The sequence below is a fragment of the Canis lupus genome, chromosome 15 (genome assembly GCF_003254725.2).
Source record: "Canis lupus dingo isolate Sandy chromosome 15, ASM325472v2, whole genome shotgun sequence".
Lineage (NCBI taxonomy): Eukaryota > Metazoa > Chordata > Mammalia > Carnivora > Canidae > Canis > Canis lupus.
Genome location: NC_064257.1, coordinates 44,163,390 through 44,186,940, shown reverse-complemented (window position 1 = coordinate 44,186,940; position 23,551 = coordinate 44,163,390). Strand labels below are relative to the sequence as shown.

Sequence of the window (23,551 nt, the reverse complement as noted above, 5' to 3'; positions counted from 1 at the left end):
AAGTGGTCAGGCCCTTGCCTACATTTGTCCACGTACACATGGTGTCTAACAAGCTAGATGCTATCCTCTGGTACATAAATGCTTTTGAGTTCTGAAGGCTTGGAAAAGGCATTTAGGTAACAGGACATACAAGTTCAGCCTTGGCTACGATAATAACTACTTTTCTGACTTTGAACAAATCACTTAACTTTTCAGTCTCAATTTCCTGACTCAAAAAAAAAAAAGGACCCGAATTCCAAGGGACCTTCCTGCCCTGAATTCTGCAAGTCTTCCGACTAAGGACAGTGCTGTTTTATGTACATCTGGACCTTCACATGTATAAAATTCAGCACCAGACCCCATCTCTGTTGGGTCTCAGGACACCTCAGGTCACCTCAAGGTGGCCCAGGGCTAATCAAAGAATGGCCCAAGAGCCACTCCAGTGGCTGCAGTTCCCATGTGAAAACAAGGGACGGCAAAGCTGCCAGAGCAGCTGTGCCCAGTATAATATCTGTACTAGACAGATGTCCCTAGATACAGTGTGTGTTCCGTGACTTTCTAAACAGAAACATTTCAAGCAGACAGTGATGGAGAGGGGAAGACCACTGGAAAGTTAACAGTATATGCATTTATGAAATAAAATTCCTCACCTCAGGATGTATCAGGAAGAAAAGATTCTCAGAACCTTTAATCAAGGTTAATAAAGTTTGAAGAGAAAAAAAAATATAGCCCCAAATCCCCGAGTGCTGGCATTTTATCTTTTTGTTTGCTTAGTGGTGGTGAGGCACCAGTAAGGAGGGTTTTGAAATATTAGTGTTCACTGAGCACTACATGTATGCCCTCTGAATACCAACAAAGGGCAAGGGCCTGCACATGACACCGTGGATGCAGAAGCCACCGTCCCAGCCTCCGTGGAGGTCCTAACAGCTCACCAAGTCTTCACAACTGACAAGGAAGCAGGCTTGGCCAAGTTCAGTCATATGTCCAAGGTCACCACAGCTGCAGCACTGAGGGCCAGGCTTTGAATCAAGGCCTGCACATCACCACCATGCTGCACACTGCTCAGCCCTGAAAAACTGGAAGGAGATTCAGGAAGTTTTTGCTAAAAATGCTCTTTCCATTCTTCTGTTTAGTTTTTTTGGGGGGAACATCTTTTTAATGTTACGACCGTTTTTGCCTAAAGGGAGTAATTTCTTAGTATCTATTTTCTAGGAATATATCAATTACTCTTAAGTACAAACACATTAATAGAAAACAAATATGTGAACACAGTTTGAATATAAGCAAAGACATAAACTGCACTCAATAACAATACCTTCAGGCTTAAAAGAAAAAACCAAATGTTAAATTTACTTCAAAGTAGCCTGTATCCAACTCAACTTTGAGAATTCAATTTCCTAGATAGTTCCAGGCCAGTGATTCTTTCTGTATACTACAGTGCTTTCCTTGAAAGACATCTTATCTGTGAGATTATATGCCCACAGTACATCTTCTGTGACTCTATGACCTGGCCCAGACTCTCATTCCAATCGCCCTCTCTTCACTCAGCCATCCTGTGCTTCTTGCAATTTCCATCTGCTAGTTTCATGCTTCCATACCTTTGCTCACTTGATCATGTTTCCAAGTCTTAATTCTAAATGTCATTTCCTTTATGGTGCCCTTCTTTGTTTTTCTACACCCAGTAAAAATGAATTCTTCTGTTCTTTGTGCCCCACTATTGCCTAAAGAGACCGCCATCATAGCATCTGTAACATTTTATTGCTAATTTGACTCTACCTCACCCAGACCCTAAGCCCCTAGAGGGTAGAACTGAGTTTTGGTTTTTTTCCCTTCTGTATCATTCAGTGCACAGCACAGAGTAGATTCTTAATATTTTTTTTCAATTAGTGTATATGTTTGTGAATTATATTACCATTCCCAAACTACTTTGGGAAACTACTATACTTACTGTTATAAGCTGATTAATATAGACCAATCTTTCTCAAAGTTCTCATACTACCTGCATCTGAATTAGCAAGATAAATTTTTTTTTTTAATTAATTTTTTTTTATTTATGATAGTCACAGAGAGAGAGAGAGAGAGGCAGAGACACAGGCAGAGGGAGAAGCAGGCTCCATGCACCGGGAGCCCGATGTGGGATTCGATCCTGGGTCTCCAGGATCGCGCCCTGGGCCAAAGGCAGGCGCCAAACCGCTGCGCCACCCAGGGATCCCTGAATTAGCAAGATAATTGTTTAAAAAGGCAGATTCTTTTGCCTCATCCCAAGTATGCTGAGTCAGACTGTCTGGGAGTCTGGGTGCAGGACAGTGAGGGGTTACTGTAGGCACCGGCAATGCAGGACTGGGTTTCTTACCCTATGTCTCTAAGCAGCTGTGAAACATGGAACATTCTTGGTCAGGTGGCATGGTAACATGGAAGAAGTGCTGCTTTGGGATCAAGACCATCAAGAGTGCCAGCTATATGAGCTAGGCAGTTTAAGTTCTTACCTGTTTTTGTCGGGATAACGGGATAACGAAACAAGCTTGCAATGACTCTGTGAAGCTCCATGGCTGCGGCACAGGGCAGGCTCTAGACTAGACGCTGGCTCCCTCCCTGTCTCTTCTCCTCCTACTCTTCCCCCAGATTCCTTTCCTTTGCCGAATGTTTATTTGCTTAACTACCACAGAAGGAAGGTGCTATGTTATTAGAGCTTCAGAGTCTGTTAGAGGAAGAAGAACTTCAGAGTGTAAGCTAAAAATACCAGGGGGAAAAATCCTTCATAAGGTGTATACACAGCAGAACAACAATTAGAGGCCGATTTTAGCTTTAGATTCCAAAACTGGAATTCCTGCTCAATTTCTTGCTAGCCAATTATCAGAACCTCACTTTCTTAGAAGTAAAATGGGAATAACAGTACTTCTCTCAGATTTTTTAATTTAACCCTTACATAGTGCTTACACAGGACAAGTGCTGTACAAATAACTCCTTTCGTTCTCTTAACTCTGACCCAGGCACTGTCATTACCTCCACTTTATAAAAATGGACACTGGGGTACAGAAATTAACTTGCCTATGACAATATAACCAGTAACCAGTGGAGACAAGATTCAAACGTGGCTCCAGAATCTAGGCTCCTAACCACTGAGTGAAGGTGTCCTCCTATGTCACACAGGTCAGTTCACGGGTCACAAAGGCACTCAGTGAGGGGCAGTTACTGGTTCCACAAGCAGTGGCTGGCTAGCAGGCCTTGTGTGCTTAATCATCTATTAGACACTGCTGATATGTAAATGACCATCCCCAGGGGTCAAACCAGGCAGTGTGGCTTGATTTGTAATTGCAGCTGAATGTAATTAGTTCTCATTCAGAGTTCAAATTTGATTCTATTAAATATATTCCATGAAACAGATACTTGTTATCTAATGATGAAGATTACTGACCAATGGGAAATAAACACACAGAAAGCCTCCAGAGACACCTGAAGCACACGGGCCCCACTCTGACTTCCAGCCACCGGTATATATTTCAGATCACAGGCTCTGCTACTAAAAATGTAGTGCCTTTCTCCTTCACTAAAGAGAGAAAACTGATGGGGGCGGGGGGTGGGTGGGGGAGGGAGGAGCTACTTCTCTGGGAAAGCAGCACAGTGTGGTGGTGAGCACCATAGATTCTGGAGTGACTTCAATCTGAGCCCCAGCTGGCCCGTTACAGTAGTGTGACAACTAGTTTAAGTGCATCTCTGAGGCCCGTTGGTACCTCTACCTCTTACAGTTGTGGTCAGTGTTAAATGAGAATACATGGGATGTGACAAGCACAGTGCCTGGCACACAGCAAGCATAAAAAGTAACTGTTTTAATTTTCATGTTACTCTTATTATTATTGTAACTATTGTCATTAGTTTTCCAATGATTTGTTTAGTGAAAGTTTACTTACATTATGAATTTCATTTTTTAGTCTGCAGATGTACACAGAAGTTGTGTTCCTTATTTTAGTCATGTTACATTTCAAGAATGCATATAGAGCCTTTTCACAGGCATTATTTAATTCAATCCTTGCCATAACCCTGGAGAGTAACTCTATCTCATAGGTTAGCAGGCACAAATTCAAAAAGGACAAGTAGCTGGCCCAAGGTTGAGGATACCAAGTGCCCAAATTTTAGTCCAGGCCTTCAGATCCGAGACTCCTCCCAACTTATTTTAACCTTACAACTAAAGAGAAATAAGCAAGTGCTTTAAATAGCCTTATTTGTTCTGAATATCCTAAAGAACTCCACTCCACATTTACCAGTCAGCAGCTGGCATTGTACCGTGAATAAGAGCTCTCTCCTTTCCCTCCATTAATTTATCATAGGATTCCTGTTTCTAGCCCTAAACAGTTGATAATTATTTTCTGTCCATAATTATTTTGTTGATCAAATTGTCTCTGATTAAGCTATGGGCAGCCCCCTGCAGGCTGATCCCTATGTCCTTCTGACATGCTCCCATCAATTTTCTTTTCTCTACATAGCTCATTTTAAAACTAGCTCTTCCTTTTCCTATTTAAAAGTTGTAGGTTATATTGTTTCAAAAGCATTTACCCCAAACTGTTTCCTACCTTGGCCATTATACTTAAATATCTGCCTGGCACACCACTATACCCTAGATAAACAGTTTAGACACTCAAGAAAGGATACAGCCACAGAAAAAATACTGCTACATCTGCTAAAGAGCTAGCTAGACATAACTGTAAGGGAAATGATAGGGAAACATGAAGGAAAAAATATCCAAGGCAAATCCACTCTGTTGTCTTACATATGTTTTCCTTTACTTTACAAAAAGCTGCCCAAAACCACTTATAGAAACCAGTTAGACATAACTGAAGATCCCAGACAGGCAAGCAGGTAGGTGGTCAAGGGAAGGTGATATGCGACTCCTCATGTGAGAGGGTTAAGACCTAAGAACAGCAGCCTGTCTTGGGGAGCAGTGTTAGAACTGAGGCAGTGGTGTAGAATGAAAACCTCATCTTCCATCATAAGGTCGGCTAAGATTCCAGAGCATAAAACTGATGATACAAAGAACTGGAGGAAAATCTGCCAAACAGTCCTTTGTTGCCCTCAATCTTTTTATTTAAACATGGCCCTTGTTTCTAGACTCTAGACCTGTTTTCAGGAAAACTGCAGTTACTTCCGTTATATAACCCCTGTCACTCACAGCAGTTTTATGAAGAGTGGACCCACAACAGAGTATTACAGGCTTTGGTGCTAAGGTCATAGGAATGGAGAAATCCTGTGGAGGGCACTGACAATTAGGAAAGTAAAAGAGTGAGCGGCAAGTGAAGTGTTTATCTGCCCACCTCCCACACATGGGGAAGCACTGCTGTTGACACAGAGGGAGCCCAGGCCAGACTAAACTCAGGGGAAACAAAAGTATGCAGCCTTTCAAACCGGTCCTAACACCAATATCTAAAAACTACACTAATTCCCAGCCAAGCTGGCAAATTAACAAAACTGGTTGTTTTTTTGCTTTTTTTTTAGCTTTCCTATTCTTCAGGTCCTCTGAGATGTTTAACATAGGGCTCGTGGCCCCTTACGGCTGCCCAAAGTCCCCCAGCTCTCTTTAAAATAAACATCCTCTCTTTCCTTCCCTATCTCTTCCCCAAAGAAATATTTTTCCAAATATCAGGACCAAGGTCTGATGATTTGGCTAATTCAAGACTATCAGGCAGGGTGCTGAGTTTTTCAGAACACTTGCATTTTGAAGTAGAAAAAGACAAAGGAACGGGACACACATTTTGTGGAAAAGAAATCTCCAGTCTTCTTTGAGACTTTTGTTACCTAGTACCAAGGAGGCTGGAAGTTAACATTGAGATACTCAACCTAAGAGCATTCTATCCAACCTTCCCTTCTGTTTCTCCCACTTTTGCAAGTATCCATCAAGAGCACAGGACACTCCCATATGGGGCAAATAAGCTATCACTCCCCTACTCCAACCACATAAAACATCCCAAACCTACAAAAAAAAAAAAAAATCACTATTTGTGGATGTTCCACATGTAGGGACAGTAAGTCAAAAAGCCAACTCACAAGCCTCATTATTTTACCCAGTTAGTCTTGGAAGATAAGCTTTCCCTTTTAATTTAAATTATTTTCACACAATTGCAATCATTATATACATTACTTCTTTCATTTATTATGATGAACTTTTTATGATTTTTGAAATTGTTTTTATAAGCCATATTTTTTTTAAGCCATAGTTTTTTGTGTTTTGTTTTTAACAACTGCTAGCTGGTGAGTGTTCCTTCGGCCCTAATACACTACCAGTGGTGGATGGAAGAATGTTGAATTTTGAATGAATCAGAAAGATGTGAAAATACCTTCTCCTACCCACCTAATGTTGCAGAGGTAGAAAAAGAATGAAATATAAGATAATAGGAAAGCAAAAAGATGACAAAGATACCTTGTATAATCTGTATATTCTTAATATTTCAAATTGGAGTATATCTGCCAACAGAAAAATTCCATACAGAAATAAATCACATAATTGTCCAGATATCTGGACCTCAATATATGTACTTATGCAATCTTTGTAAAAGTAACATATAGTAACTTTTGTAACTTTTCATATGTTCATCAATTAATACATCAACACAAAACCAATGCCCCAAATAAAGCACTAAAAACAGTTGCTCAGGAAAAAAAATAATCAGAATAAACTTCAGATTTTGCCTTTAAGAATGTGCAATCTGCTAAAAGACTTGAGTATAAAAATCCTACTGATGATTATATTCCTTCATCTGTTTCTAGTAATATGGTAGATGATAATGATGAAATTGTCAAACACAAGCCAAAGGCCAATGATAATGGCATGGAGAAAATCCACTACCTAAACTCCATGTCCATTTGGTTGTGTGTAGAGCTTTTATAGAAGCAGGATCAGTGATCAAACAGAATGGAGCTCTGAGAGGATTGAAGAGCAACTACAAAGGCAGGGACATTCTTGCCCCTGGGTATCCCAACTGCAGTCAGCCTCTGCAGAGGGTCTCAAGGTCTCTTCCAACTACCCACCCTTCACAGGTACAAATTCCTTGAAACACTTCTTAACAGCTTTCAAAACATTCTTCCTTCATCTAAATATTGTACACATTTCTCTTCCACACTGGAAGTATTAGAGAACCACCCAGACTCTGATAGGAACATACTGTAACTACATACAGGTATGTATCTATCATAGTAATAACCCTTATGGAATGCATTATGTGCTAATTTTCCTCATAGTTTTGACCTTCCATTTTAATTTGTTTTCCCTGTTCTACTTTATTAGTAATACTTTCTACTTTCCCATAGATCTCCTTATAAATGGATTTAAAGTCCGTGTACAATGAAATATACATAAACCTACAAATCTGCACCACCACACAGACTGTGGAACACAATTCCAGATGTGTTAGAGTTGAGTGAGTTTTTTTTTTCTTTTTTTTTTAAAAGATTTTATTTATTTATTTATTCATGAGAGAGACAGAGAGAGAGAGAGAGAGAGAGAGAGAGAGAGGCAAAGACACAGGCAGAGGGAGAAGCAGGCTCCGGGCAGGTAGCCTGACGCGGGACTTGATCCCGGGTCCCCAGGATCAGGCCCTGGACTGAAGGTGGCACTAAACCGCTGAGTCACCCGGGCTGCCCAAGTGAGCTTTTCTGTAGCCACTCTCAAGGCTTTGAGAGTTAGCTGCAACCCCTGTCCGGATTTCTACTATTTGACTTAGCAACCTTGTGCTATAATTGTATATTAACCCTTCTTGGGTGGACATAGTTCCTGAGGAGTTGTATATGTGCCATAAATGTTTAAATAGAAATTTAGATATAATTATAAGGTGTGATGGTTAATTTTATGTGTCAACTTTCCTGGGTTCCAGAATGCCCAGATAGCTGGTAAAACATTTTTTCTTCTGGCTGTGTCTGTTGAGGGTGTCCCCAGAGGAGATTAGCATTTCAATCAGTAGATGGAGTAAAGATGATTGCTCTCACTAATGCAAAGTGGGCATCATCCAATCTGTTCAGTGCCTGAAAAACACAGAGGCAGGGGAGGGGCAAACGTGCACCCACCCCCACCCCTGTTGATCTGGTACAACCATCTTTGCCCTCAGAGGTGGGTGCTCTCAGTTCTCAGGCCTTTGGCCTAGGACTGGGACTTATACCACGAGCTTCCTGGTTCTCCAGACTGTAGACAACAGATCACAGGGATTTCTGGCCTCTATATTTGTGTGAGTCAATTCTTATAATAAATCTCTTCATATATATATGTCTCTATATATCCTATTGGTTGTTTCTCTAGAGAACCCTAATACACAAGTCATAATGCTTTAACTTTTATAGTTAATATTGTTGGCTAATTAATCCCAAATCTTCAGAACACTCACAATGATTATATCTTGATATCTGGCTTACAATTTCCATTATCAGAATCTTATTAATCATCACTCAGATAAACTTAAGAAAAAGCCAATACTTCCCCTCCACTCCCATCCTCCAAATGAATATACTAACACAAACCTAAGAAAAATAAAAACCAACAACTTTACTTGGATGTAAATTTCTGTTATCACTGCTCAAGTGAAAACAGATTCGCAATATGAAGACTTTTTTTTAAAACACTTTCATTTTGGTTTTTAAAAATATTAATCTTAAGTGTGCCTGGCTGGCTCAGTCAGTTTAGCATCTGCCTTTGGCTCAAGTCATGATCCCAGGATCCTTGGGATCAAGCCCCTCCCTGCTCAGTGGGGAGCCTGCTTTTCCCTTTCCTGTTCTTTTTGTTTGTGCTGTCAGAAAATAAATAAAATATTTTAAAATGAAATAACAAAATATTAATTTTATTAAATCTCAATCCCTAAGTATATATCTTTTTAATAACCTGTGTGGGAAATAACAAGTGCGCACAGAGCATCTCTGCTGTATTTACCAAAGTATGATGGTTTTGAGGAAAACCACTAGCGTGATTGAGTCATGAGCTGAACTAAGGGCTTTTGCACAGATCACGGTTTTTAAAATTGAGGTAACTATAGATTCATTCACATGTAGTTGTAAGAAATAATACAGAGAAATCCTGTCAGTCCTTTACCCAATTTTCTCCAATGGTGACATCCTACAAAACTAGAGAACATCACAATCAGAATATCAGCATTGATACAGTCAAGACACAGAAAATTTCCATCAACCCAAGGATCCACTCATGTTTTTGCGCTTTTATAGTGACACCCACTCCCCTTCTGTCCATCTCCTTCTCAGCTCTTTGCAAGCACTAAATTCGTTCTCCATTTCTAGAATTTTAAGACTTTCTAAGGTAAAATTTTCCAAGGCAGGAATTACATGGTGACTAAGGTAGCCAAAGAGTCAAAACTCGCATTCAGCCAACAGGTGAAGAGTATTTTAGATGTATCTGAATTTTAACAGCTGGGAGCCATTACGCTGAAAATAAAAGCACCCAAAGCGAGCTCCAGAGTGTTAGTTTAAAGATTAAAATTAAAATCTCAGAATTTCAAGCTCCAGTTTAGTATGGTCTTTCAAGTTGATTAAAATAGAGAAGACAGTTTCCAAAAGCCATGTGAAAAACATAAAAAATAAATAAGGCAAAATGACAGGAAGTCTCCATAAAGGCATGTTAGTATCAACAGCTAGCAACTGAATGGTCTTCTTAACACCACAGTTAGATGACTGACTTTACCACTATCAGCATTTACTTTGGTAAAGAAAAAGAAAACCTATATTTAACTCAACCACTAATAAGCAGCCTTGATTCTAAAGGCTACCAAAAGTCCAAGTAAACAGTCACCTGTTACATCATCAACAGGGTCACAGTGAGAAGCTTGCACGAACTTTCTTTCCTGTAACTGTCACATTCGTAGAAAAGAAATCCTTAACGTTTACTTTCCCAAAGATACATTTTCAGTAATGGTCAAGGTAGTACCTTTCACCAAAAGGAAGGTTGTTCCCCTTTCACCCTCTTTACCACATAGTTACCATCATATTCACTATGATGAATACAAGTTGCTGCAACGTAACTTCCAGTCCCTCCCACTACAATTTTTAGAACTTTTTATTTTTAACAAAATAAATGACATAGGTTAAAGGAAAAACCCACAATTCCTTAAATCCATAAAAGTACTTTTGGTTGAACAGTATCACGTAGCCAAAAGAACAATTATAAAATCTGCATTGGGCCAAATAACAAAGCATTCCTTTCTCTCTGACTCTTCCACCCCCTTAAAGACACCATATGTTATTTTATCAGAGTGCCGACCTTAATGAATATCAGAAAGAAGGAAAATTCTGGAAAGAGCAGGTCAATTTTTATACCTGTAATAAAACATGCAAAGTTTAAAAATGCTGAATGCCTTTCAAAGACAAAACCTTTTAGCATCTCTTTTCAATAAGAGACAACTTCATATAACCAATTGGACTTTATGACTTGCCTGGATACCTTAAACCAGCAGTTCTCAAACTGTAGCCTGTGTCAGAATCACCCAAAGAGCTTGTCAAAACACTGATTGCTGGCTCAATCCCCAGAGTTCAATCCAATAGGTCTGTGGAAAGGTCTAAAATTTTGCACTCCTCAAAAGATGATCCCAGGTGATGCTGATGCTGCTGGTCTGAGGAGCATACACTTTGAAAACCACTACTCTAAACCTACAGACACCCAATTTTTGTTGAATTTTTCTCTAGAGCTCTCAACAGGGATTTCTGCACAAAACACCAAGTTTGGGAGACCTAACTATCTTATGCTTAAACTGCTCAATTGCTCTTTGAGGTAATTTATGTAGTTCAAACTAATTCAGTGTTGAGCTGTTTATCTGCAGCTTAGAATTCCAGACCCCTTTTACCCTAGTTCACAGAAACGATAACCAGGTGTGCTCCAAAATGCCTACTGAACTCTGGGAGAGTAAGGGGATTAGGCTCCCTTGTACTTCTGGTAAGACTTCTTCCCAAAAGGTGCAGGGGCAGCTTCATAGTGATCTCCGGGAAAAGTCCATCTGTTCTTATCCCCACATCAGCCATTTTACAATATGAAGAAGAACTTTAAGTAAAATCCTGGTATGTTCAAATACAACAGACCTTGGCCTAAGCCTCAAAGTTTTCTAGAACTGTTCTATGCTTCCTGACAAGATTCTTGGCTAACAGGCGGGATGAAATGACATTTGTGCAGTCACAAATGTCTTATTTTAGCTGGTTTTCTACCACACCCCTATCAAACCTTTTACATATAAGTTATTAAGAATAACACAATCATCTCATTTTTTAACTAAAAACCTTTAACGTGTGTCAGAGATGTTACTAGTAATGTTAGGTGTTATTTCACCATTAGCAGTAAAATAAATGAATAAATGAAATAAACAAAGGAAGATGGTGTTTAAAAGGTACAGGCAAGCTGAAAATTCATCTCCAAAAAAATGTCCATACAGAGAAATTAAAACCAGTATTTTCATTTAACAGCAAAAATTGATTGAACCATGCTAGTTGCTAAAGTAAAAATGCTAATAATATATATGGTCCCTGCCCTCATGGAGCTTTACTTACTATTTTGCAAAAAAGACTAACAGAAAGATAACTGTAAATGTAGAGAACATTACGAAGAAATTCAGATATGGAAAGGATGTATAAAGAGGGGGTCCTCAGCAAAGCTGACCCCCACCAAGCTTAGAGCTAAAGGATAAATAAGAGTGAGCTAGGCAAAGTGAGAGGGAATGAATTAGAGATGGAGGACAAGAACACAGTGTTCCCACACAACTCAAACACATGAAACATGGAAAAGTGGGAAAAGCAGCTGGAAAGGTAGGCAGGACCAGAACCTGCAGAGCCCTGCGTACAAGCAATAGGAAGCATGAAAATAACATGATCATAACATGCATCTTAAAAAAAACTCTCTCTATAGTGCAGATATTGGCCTGATGGGTGTGACAGATTAGGGACACAAGACGCAATACTGCAAGGATGGAGTGGAGTGGCAGGAGGGTACACGGAGGAAATATAAGGAGTCTTAGTTGTCTGACACACAGGTCACTTAACTCATAGGGACCTCAGTTTCATCGCTAATGAAGTAGGATTAGAATCTTCCCTGTGTATCTCTCTTAAGGTTACTATGCTGATCAAAAAAAAAAAAAAAAAAAAAAAAAAAATCACACACCTAAATAATCTTGTTTGTATATATTACTTATACAGTACTTTTTTTCTTCTCCAAAACTCTTAACTCCATCTCAACTTCTGGCTAAAAGACCATGTATCTCTGCATTGAGTTTTTGCTTTTTAATTTATATCACAGCACGTATAACAGGCAGAAAAGAATATGTGTATTAGAATAAAGAGAATTCAGCAAAGTTGCTGGAAAAAAGCAAATGCAGTCCTAGCCAAGATCAACTCTAACAAAATGTTACTTTTACAATAAAAACCAACCTACTATCTAGACATAAATCTATAAAAAGGCCTACAAGAACTTTATGAAGGACACTTAAAGAAAAAGACCTAAATAAATTTAGAAAAATCATAATTAAGTCAATCCTTCCCACATGAAACCAATGAAATTCCAAAAAAAATTTCCAGAGGATTTTTCATAAAATTTGATAATGTAATCCTAATGAATATAATATGGAAATCACACAAAAACATAATGTTGAATGAATAGAACTTGTGGAAGGCACTATGACTGATGCCCTGGGTTGCCAGCCCAAGCCCTGACTGTAAAGGCCAAGAGTAAAACTGAGCCATTCCCAACCTCCTAGGTCAGCATTCTGGGCTCTGTGTCCTCCCTGCAAGAGGAAAGATGGGTTTTGTGAGCACAGAGCTGTGTAGATCAGAATGAGTGAAGGCAGTCAGGTGGGTTTCACTGCTGCCTTTTCTTCCCTCTGAATGTGAGAACACCGAACCCTGCCACTCCTCCTGGCTCTCTGCCCTGGAAATGGGCTAATAAATCCTTTTCCCTCTTGAAAAAACAAAAACAAAAACAAAAACAAAAAACAAACAAAAAAACTTGTGGAAGGCTGTTCCAGTATCATTAATAATATATCTAAACATATAATATTACATGTTGTCATGGATTCATACAAGCAAGTATGTATGTATACGTATGTAACAACAGTATTAAAAACATGCATGGGAATGACAACTCTAACCAAAAAATTCAGAATAGTTACTGAAAGGGAAAAAATGAGCAGAGAGGCCTAGAGTTTCAGTTTTATTTGTAATCTTTTATTTCTTAAACTGAGTGCATGCAAAGATGTTTATTATATTATTCCCTAGTCTTTAAACTTTTTGTAGGTCTTAAATATTTCATTAAAAAATACCCAAAACAGAATGCCTTTTATTTGAGAACCACATTAGCACATGATCTAGCATAGTAGTTCCTAACATCAGTTCAACAGCTACTCAACACCATATGAAGTATTTGTTAGAAACATGGGCTATCAGACTATGCCCGAATTAGAATTTCTGGGAGGGGAGCCATGTGATTCTAATGCACAGCCTCATTTGGGAACCCCTGTTAACCATAAGCTATTAATAACTAATCCATCAACAAAATGGGTTCCAACATGACAAGAGATATATTTAAGTGCTTAAGATTGCCTAATTACTTTCCAATTGATCCAACTGTCTAGAATGTGGATTCTAATCTGAGGAAGCAGAACCATAAACATTTTAAGGTACATCCTTTACTATGCCCCCCCCCCAACAAAAAGGTTATAGTTATAAAACACTATGAATATCCTATAAAGTAATAGTATCTGATGATTCCACAGCAAAACATAATTCCTTCATACCCTTTGCGACAAAATTCTACCAGAGATGATAAAAGATGCTCTCCTTAAAAATAAAGTGGTACACGACATCAGCAACTGCAAAAATGTATCTTCCTCAAGTAATGTAGACCCCATGTTTCTTTCCTTTCTGAATTTCTTCCCTTGCAATAAAATCACAGCTAAGATTATCTAGAGAAATTCACAGAACCAATGAGAAACATAAAAAATAAACTTAGAAAATGACTGATTGATTGATAGAGGTGTTAGTGCTGCTATAACAATTTGCCCTGTTCCTGAGAAAATTAACTAGAGAGGACTAAGTTCTTAGAATGTACGAAGCCCTTAAGGGCTGACATATTTTCCCTTAATATTTAAAAATCACAACTGAAAACACGAAAAGGGATTATTTTCCTATTTTAAACAATATGAATCAGCTAAATGTATCAATATAAAAGGATTCACTTACCAGGGCTTTCTACGCGCTTATAGTGGTAGGGATTGATGCATACCTCCTTCTGCTTGGAACCAAAAGGAAACTCACAGCATTCCAGTGGTTTTAGTTCATGGTGGCTCTGAAGATCGGGCCAGCGCCACACACGGCAATAAATGACATGAGGCAGTCCCTTCCGGTGGGAAACTTGCAGCCTGCCATCCAGGGAGCGGGGAATGGTGACACAGTTACTTGGTTGCCCTGGGCAGCTCAAGGCTTTTTCCAGTTCCTCCATGGCACCCTTCTTTTTCTTCAGTTTTTTCACCAAAGCATCAACAGCTTTCTCTGCCCATTTTTCTTCTTCATCACCCTGTTTCCACCCAAGGAGTCTCTTCACAGCAGGACTTGTGAAGGAAAATAAACTTGTCACATTCATAATGACTGCACTAGTTATAGTCTCCTTGGGTAGGGCAAAATAAAGAAGTCTCCAAATGCAAAAGGACAAGGGAAGAGATTTCACTTTATTTACATAGGATTCTCTTTAGCTGCTCGGTTTTGAGGTTCCGAAAGGCAGAAATCACCATTCCTGGTGTTTTAAAAAATAATCCAAAGCCAGCACCTAGAAAGGAAAAAAGGAAAAAAAAATTTTTTTAAATAATCACTATCCCAAAACTACCATTCATTAAGCAACTGCTATTGTTGCTGTTTTAAGTAATTTTCTGTATTACGATATGCTACAGACTGAATTATGTCCCCCCTAAAATTCACGCTGAAGCATAATCCCCAATGTGACTGTATTTGCAGATGGAGCCTCAAAAGAAGTAGCTAAGGTTATCCGAGGTCACAAGATTGGGGCCATAATCTGGTAAGAGCAGTGGTGTGGTTAAGAGGAAGGGACCCCCTCCATGCACATGCAACGAGGAAAGGCTAGGTGAGAACACAGAGAGAAAGACAGCCGTCTACAAGCCTGGGACAGTGCTTCCCAGAAACCAAACGGGCTGGAACCTTGATCTTGGCCTTCTAGCCTCCAAAACTGTGAGAATAAATTCCTGTTGTTTTAAGCCACCCAGTCTGAGGTATTCTGTTGTGGTGGCCCAAGCACACTCACACACTCAGTATTTAGTTTTTCTTAAACAGTCTTTTCGGAGAGGTTATACAATTGTTGCCCTTCTACAGAAGAACTGAGACACTTTAAAAAAAGTAGTAAGTTACTGTTCTGAGATAGAAGCAGTAGACATCTTAGTGCACAGAAGCCCAAGTTCTTGACAGATATTGTAATGCTTTATATTTAGATTTATAGCCTCTAACAGGCTCTAAACATGTATTTCAAAAACACCTCAATCAACAAAAACTGAAAGCAACAGGAAGAAAAAATACAGTGGTCTTAACATCTGTTTTTGGTGTGTTCCTCAAGTATCTCTCTTATGCTAGAAGAAAAAGTAGTTATAGTTATACTATGTAAACATTACAATATTTTAGGATATTTATTCAGTCAACAAGCCTGTGCCTATGGGCTATAGGGCAAGTAAGGTAGGAAATTTATTTGGTTTTTACTGATATGAAAGGAATGAAGCACATGAACACATACTCTACCAAATTCCTTAGTCCAGCTGTCTCATTTAAACCTTCTAATTTCCTCCCCAGATGAAAACAGAAAAGGTAAGGAACCTTCAAGAGGATAACTTTACACCAAGTCCAGCTATGATACAGTAGAGCATGTAACACATCAACCTCCCAAAATCACTAATACAGCTAATAAAATATAAACAAACAAAAAAGTCCCACTTTAATTTTAAAGACATCAGAGAGCAGCCAAGGTCCTCAGGACTAGAGAGGCCAAGATGCTGTGAAGGGAAAAAGCAATGAAGTAAGCTGAACCTTTTTTCCTGCTCTTCTTCTCAAGGCACTTACCAATGCCTGTGCTATAAACAGCAAGAAAGCTGGGTAGCCAAGCTGAAGGAAACTCAAGAACAAAGCAGAGATTTCAGTGGCCTCACGTAGTGGAGGAGACAAAAAACAAAACAAAAAACTACAGTGGAGGGCATGCAGAGAAGGAGGTCCTGGTGAATATACTAGGCTTTCAGTTGAGACCCTCAAGAGATATATGCTCATGTAAGGGCAAAAATGAAATGGACCAGCTTTTATACTAAAACACAGTCTGAAATCTTTTTTTTTTTTTTTAATCATCTCAATACTAGACTTGATCAAGGTGATGGGAGAAGAGGAGAAAAAACTGTTGCAGAGGCACTATTTGTAGATACTGGCCAAGGATTTTCCAAAACTGTCAACAGATATCTAGACAGAGATACATGAAACTCTACAAATCCCAAGATGGATAAATACAAAGAAATCCATATTTCTGATGTGTCATATTCAGTTGAATTGCTGAAAACCTGTGACAAAAATCTTTAAAAAGACATTACTCTCAAGTACAATAAGGCTGACAGCTGATATTCCAACAGAAACAATGGAAATAAGACAATTCTGAGTGTGACAAATGTAAACAAATAACTAGTAACTTAGTAATCTATAGTTACTGGAAAAATCATGCAAAGGTGATTGTAAAATAAATGTGTTTTCCAACATACAAAATCTGAGACAAATGACATCCAGGAGGAATTTGTGAGCCAGAAGGAAAAAGATCCCAGGAAGAAGCAAGGAATGGCAGGAACGAATGAAGAGCTCCAGAAGGGTAAACAAAGGTAAGTCTAAATGAATACTGACTTTACAAAACAAGAATAGGAATCTCTTATGGTATTTAAAAAATAGAACTAGGGCAGCCCGGGTGGCTCAGCGGTTTAGCGCCGCCTTCGGCCAAGGGCGTGATCCTAGAGACCCGGGATAGAGTCCCACATTGGGTTCCCTGCAGGGAGCCTGCTTCTCCCTCTGCCTGTGTCTCTGTCTCTCTCTCTCTCTGTGTCTCTCATAAATAAATAAAATCTTTTTTTTTAATAACTAAAATCTTAAAAAAAAAAAGAACTAAAATGCATAACAAAAAAAAAAAAAAAGAAAAGAAAAGTAGAAAGGGGTAAATGAAATTAGTGTTCTAGGATCCTGTATTACCCAGGCTGTGATAAAGCACTGAATTATTATTGATACAGTCTTGTCATAATAAAAAACTACTGAGAGAGGAGCACCTGGGTGGCTCAGCTGGTTAAGTATCTGACTCTTGATTTTGGCTCAGGTCATGATCTCAGAGTAGTGAGATCAAGCTGCAGGTCAGGCTCTGTGGTCAGGCTCTGTGCTTAGTGAGGAGCATGCTTCTCGCTCTCTTCCTCTCCCTCTGCCCCTCTACCCACTTGCACGCATACACTCTCTCCACAATAAATAAATCCTTAAAAAAATAACAAAAATAGAGAAGTTAAAAAATATGGAATTATTTTTTTTAAAAAAATATGATTAATCCAAAGAATGTAAGAAGAGAGAGAGAAAAAAAAAAGAGCAAACAGGACAAATAGAAAATGGTAAGATTTAAAAAAGAAAAAAAAAGAAAATGGTAAGATTTAGATCTAATCCCAAAAGTATCATTAATTATTTAGATATAAACAGCTTAAATATGCAAGTAAAAGATGGATAGGGATGGATGGTGAGCACCATTTGACCATACTGTACTAACAAGAGACACATATTAAATACAAAGGACAGAAAAAGGTTGAAAGAAAAAGGATAGTAAAAGATAAACTACACATATTCTAACCAAAAAAGCTGCTGTAACTATCTAATCAGACAAAACAGACTTTAAAATAAGAAGCATCACCAGAGATTTAAAAAGGAGCATTTCATAATGTTAAAAGTTGATCTACCATGAATATAGCATAATCCCGAATTTTCACATAACAGTGTCAAAATATATAAAGCAGAAGCTGATAAGTAAAATAACAGACAAGCCCACAGTCTTAGTGGGAGATGAAAATAGTAACTGATAAAACAAGTCAACAAGAATCAATAGATATTTTTAAAAAACTTGATCCAATTCATGTACATAGATCACTACACTCAATGACTGTAAGAATACATAATACTTTCAAGTGCACATAGAATACTTACCCAAATTGACCATACAGAATACGTCCTTTGATCATAGTACAAGAAATCCACAACAAAAATATTGTTCTTAGAAATAAATGCACTTAAATAACTAATGGATCAAAGAAGAAACTACAGTGAAAATATTAAAAATATTTTTAACTTAATGATTACAAAAATACAACACATCAAAACTTGCAGGATGTGACTCAAGCCACACTTATAGGGAAATTTATACTCTTAAATGCACATATTAGAAAAGACAAAAAAACAATGAAAACTAATGTTCTATGTATCTACCACATACACACAAAAAAGAACATTAAACCCAAAGAAAGTAGAAAGAAATGAGAGCAAAAACGGGGGCAGGGGACAAGGGAGGAATTCTAACAGAAAATCTACAAAATCAAAGTTGCTGCTCTGAAAACACTAATAAAATTGGAAACTAGCAAGACTGGTCAATAAAGGAGTAGGCACAAATTACCAACAAGAGGAGTAAAAGGGGAAAATTATCACGGATCCTCAGAAGTTCAAAAGATAAGGATTACAAACAGGTGTTACAGCAAATGGTGCCCATCTGCAGCTACTCTGTGGTAGTTACATGTTGTATTCACTACTACAGGAAAGCGATTGAGGAATTCCATCTTATTTATCCCCTATCTTTAGAACCCAGCACTGTACCGGGCACACAGCAGACTCTCAAATGTTTAATGAATAATTTAGCTCCCTGAAGAAATCAGAAGACCAAATGTGGAACTTCAACTTTATTCAAGAAATATGAATAAATATTACTAAATATACGTATTATACAATGGGCTGTAAGGAGCCCATTGTCTCTTTTCTTTTTTTATTATTTTTATTTGTATTTATTTATTTTTAATAAATTAATTTTTTATTGGTGTTCAATTTACCAACATACAGAATAACACCCAGTGCTCATCCCCTCAAGTGCCCCCTCAGTGCCCGTCAACCATTCACCCCCACCCCCCCCGCCCTCCTCCCGTTCCACCACCCCTAGTTCCTTTCCCAGAGTTAGGAGTCTTTATGTTCTGTCTCCCTTTCTGATATTTCCCACACATTTCTTCTCCCTTCCCTTATATTCCCTTTCACTATTATTTATATTCCCCAAATGAATGAGAACATATAATGTTTGTCCTTCTCCGATTGACTTACTTCACTCAGCATAATACCCTCCAGTTCCATCCACGTTGAAGCAAATGGTGGGTATTTGTCGTTTCTCATTGTCTCTTTTCTTAAAGTAAAGAACTGTACCCAAATTTACTAGTCCTTTTGAAGCTGGCATTATTTTCTTTCAACAGAAAGGGAAAGAGAAAACAAAACCATGCCACTATCAAAAGTCACAACTGGTGAGAGTGTACCTACTAAAATAATCATTTACTTTTAGGTTAGCTTTGCAAAAGAACAGGACGACTTCTTTCTAGTCCTCTAGTAACAAATTACAAAGGGAATAGATTTCTTCTTATTCTATATGGCCCCTTCTATTCCAATAACTGCTTTTTTATATTTTAGCCAATGATTTTCAAATAGAAGGGAGTAGGTTTATAGAAAAAGTCACCTGGGGCTATTTCAAACTCTGTTAGTGATGGGCACATACAAGGCACGTATGTTGAGGCGGGCATGAGATTAAGAACCACCATTTCAGACCCTTGTTTCTACTATTCAAATTGACAATCATTCAACAAAGCTATACTGAGTGCCTGCTAAGTGTTTGGCACTGTCTAGACACAGAGGCCAGGGGTAAAAATGTCTACATCCTGAAGGGGCTCACAGGCTAGGAGAAGAGCCAGTGAGTAAACAACTAACACTCACAGGGGTAAGCTGGTGTCCCTGCTTGCTAACGATAAGGGATGGGGCTGAGACGTGTTAGGCCTTCTCCAGGGCCTCATTGCAAGGAGTGTGTGGCTGTACCAAGGTAGACCACGCGTGCAGGAATAGAAGGGGAGGTCCAGGTGCTGTGCATTTGCCCACCGTGAACTAACTATAGCACTGCATGATAAAAGCTCTAAAACAAGTATAAACAAGGGGATCCCTGGGTGGCGCAGCGGTTTGGCGCCTGCCTTTGGCCCAGGGCGCGATCCTGGAGACCCGGGATCGAATCCCACGTCAGGCTCCCGGTGCATGGAGCCTGCTTCTCCCTCTGCCTGTGTCTCTGCCTCTCTCTCTCTCTGTGACTATCATAAATAAATAAAAAAAAAAAAAACAAGTATAAACAATATATAAAAGAAGAGGAGAACAATTACTTTCAGGGATTTCAGGAAGTTTTCCCAAAAAGGAAATATCAGACACGTCTTAAAAGCTGAGCAGAATTTTATGAAACGGAGCTAACATTTTGAACTATCACTACACAACAGATACTGTTCCTAGCGCTTTATATCTCCTAACTAGTTTAGCCTTCGCAACAAATTGAGTAAACAGTATCATTTCCCCCATTTTACAGGTAAGGAAAGTGAAATATGGAAAAGTTAAATAACCTGTCTAAAGTTTACACACACAACCGTATGCCAGACTCAGGGTTTGAATCCATGCTATTTGGCTCTAGAGCGTCAATTTTTTAACTGCTTGTTTAATTTGCTAGCTGTCACAGACACAAAGTAGAAATGCTGGAGTTCAAGGTGGCTGGCGATGACACAAGGCTACTAAGAAGGGCAGAGCAAGACTGTGAGGGGACTATGACGCATCTTATCCTGCAGACAAGTGGAAGGTTTTGTGTCAGATCACTGCTGCGATTAGCTCTACGTTCAAGAAAGACAGCCAAGGTGATCTCAATACAGGAAGGCTTCTCCAAACAGAGAACAAAAAACAGACTACTGCCTCTAAACGCTGAAGGAGCCAGCTGGAGGGTGCACGTCCTGATGCCACCCACACAAATTAAAGTGGCAAGATCACAAACCTTTACGTATAAATGTGCGTAGATGAAACAAAATGCGGACCAATGACTAATTTCTGCCTACTTGAATTAAGCTTTTTTTTTTTTTTTTTTTTTTTTTTTTGTATACAGGTCAAACAAGCCACTAACCTCCCCATCAGGAACTCAAATGAGTCCATGATAGCATGGCCTTGGCAAGACAACTCATTTTTTTCTGCCGCTTTTTGTACTTCCTGCTTTAGTTTATGTCAAAAGCTAAGTGGCCTTATCAGTTTAAAGTGCAAAATAAAAACATGAGTCAGCAAACAGAGATTTCCTTCCCTCTTCTCCAAATACAAACATTTCACGCGGACACTGACACACACACACACACAGACACACGGCATACATCTAATAAAGAACTCACCAGAAGCCTTAAAAATACTATCTTTTGTTCCAACAACTTTACTTTTACAAGCTTATTCAAAGGAAAGATTCTGAACTAGAAAGATAAAAAGGTCTTACATAAATATTTTCATCAAAGCATTATCTATTTTAGGGGGAAAAGAGTAATAATATCCAATAACTGGAAAACAGTTCAGTAAGTGGTACAATCCACTCATGTAGCCCTTAAAAAATTATGTCCATAAGAGGTATGTAACAACTTAGAAAAATACCTTAAGCACAACATAAAATGGCATATACAGCATAAACAGTTATGTAAATATACCAAAATATTAACAGTGGCTGAGTTTGGAAGGTGATAATTTCTCTCTCCTACTTTTCTAAACTTTTCAAACATTTATTTTATTTATTTATTTATTTATTTATTTATTTATTTATTTATTTATTTATTTATTTATGATAGTCACACAGAGAGAGAGAGAGAGAGAGAAAGAGAGAGAGAGGCAGAGACACAGGCAGAGGGAGAAGCAGGCTCCATGCACCGGGAGCCCGACGTGGGATTCGATCCCGGGTCTCCAGGATCACGCCCTGGGCCAAAGGCAGGCGCCAAACCACTGCACCACCCAGGGATCCCACTTTTCAAACATTTAAAGAAAAACTTTAACTTTTGAATTTTAAAATAGCTTCTAGATGCAAATATTGCAAATTGCAAAAACCAAAAATCAACTTCATGAGGTCAAGCCACATACAACCTCTATTTCTAACATCAGGTTGGATGTATAATATGATCTGACGTAGAAATAAAAATACAGTTTAAAACAGGCTCTATATAGGGAGTGTTTCCCTATGGAGTCCTTCCTATGGGAAGGGTTTCTATTAGCACTGCCAGAGGTCAAACAAGAAAAATACTCTTATAATACTCCTTCTGACTTGGCTATTTAATTTTGCAATCTACGTGTCATTCCTTAATGTTAAAAGAAAAAAAGCAAAAAATTTTAAAATACCTTAAACTGCTATGTAACTTGCTTTATATTTAAAGGAAACCTAATTAGCCAATTGTACAACAATGGACATTTCTTCATCCTGGCCTCATCTAGTAAAGAAACCAATAATTATCCAACTGTGTGAATAAAAACAAAATACACTATCTGGTGTTCAATATCGTTCAGATCTCAGATTCCCATACAAGTTTTAAAAGAATTATTCTAATTTGTATCTGAAAATACATTTTTTAAAAAAGGGCAGAGAGAGGATAGCTGCCAAGTGGTACAAACCAAGTACCTTTATAAACGGATGAGAGAGACAGGAGACAGGTCAGGACCAAATTAAATGCCCTCTGTAGCTTCAGACTAGTATGGTTTATAATTCTTGGCCTGGAATTCAATGCAGTAGACAAAATAAAGGACTCCACTAAATATTGAGGGAATAATTAAACAATTCAATAAAATAAGGATAAAACGTAGGCTCTAAAACGTTACTGGAAAAAAAAAAATCAAAGACTCCTAGTACCTTAAAAAAGTAACTGACAGAAGATAAATGGTCTATTGTCAATGAAGCAAGCAACTCACGTTTTCTCTTCCCATTTCTTGTTCTTTGGCTCATTACTCTGTCTTAACTCTAATGGTAAAACAGCATGGCACAAAGATCAAAAGAATCGAGGAACTAAAAGCACAAGGTATTGATTAACTTCACTTTGGAACTGTTTAACAGTTGGATAAGTTATTTCAGAAAAAAAGACTTTACAAAAATTAGTCTATCTATAAAAATGTTTGAACCATTTTTTAGGAAGCAAGCATTTCCAATGAGGAAATAAACTGCATATTTCCTGACTTAAACCACTAGTTTTTTTCTTAAACAGATAATCTTGTGAATAAGTGGGAAAAGACTTGAACTCCCAAAGACAGAGCTACACTGGTGATTCAGAGAAATCCTAAGCCAACTGTATGATTTCTGTAGTGTGATAGTTTTTTATCTAAAATGTTTCAACATATACCAAACTAAAATGCCATGGAGATGTAAAATACCTCAGAGATGTGTTGTATAAATAATTGGTGGCAATGTTAGTACTATGGAAAGGTATGTATCATCTATCCTAACTTTCAATTTTAAATAGGATTC

General features: G+C 38.3%; 1 protein-coding gene and 1 long non-coding RNA gene across 9 annotated transcripts in view; one reads left to right on the top strand and one right to left on the bottom strand.

The window, feature by feature from the left end:
- SMAD1 (SMAD family member 1) overlaps positions 1-23,551 on the bottom strand; it is a 78,199-nt gene that overhangs the window by 30,465 nt on the left and 24,183 nt on the right. For all 8 annotated transcript variants that reach the window (XM_025438746.3, XM_049094158.1, XM_049094157.1 and 5 more), the window contains one exon: positions 14,173-14,755. In XM_025438746.3, coding sequence (XP_025294531.1) covers positions 14,173-14,572 — 400 coding nt within the window. In that variant the 5' untranslated portion in view covers positions 14,573-14,755. The remainder of the gene's footprint in view (positions 1-14,172; positions 14,756-23,551) is intronic.
- On the top strand, positions 3,187-17,162 carry LOC125752533 (uncharacterized). Its single transcript, XR_007402307.1, has 2 exons — positions 3,187-3,470; positions 15,781-17,162. It is a non-coding gene; the product is annotated as an uncharacterized LOC125752533 (long non-coding RNA).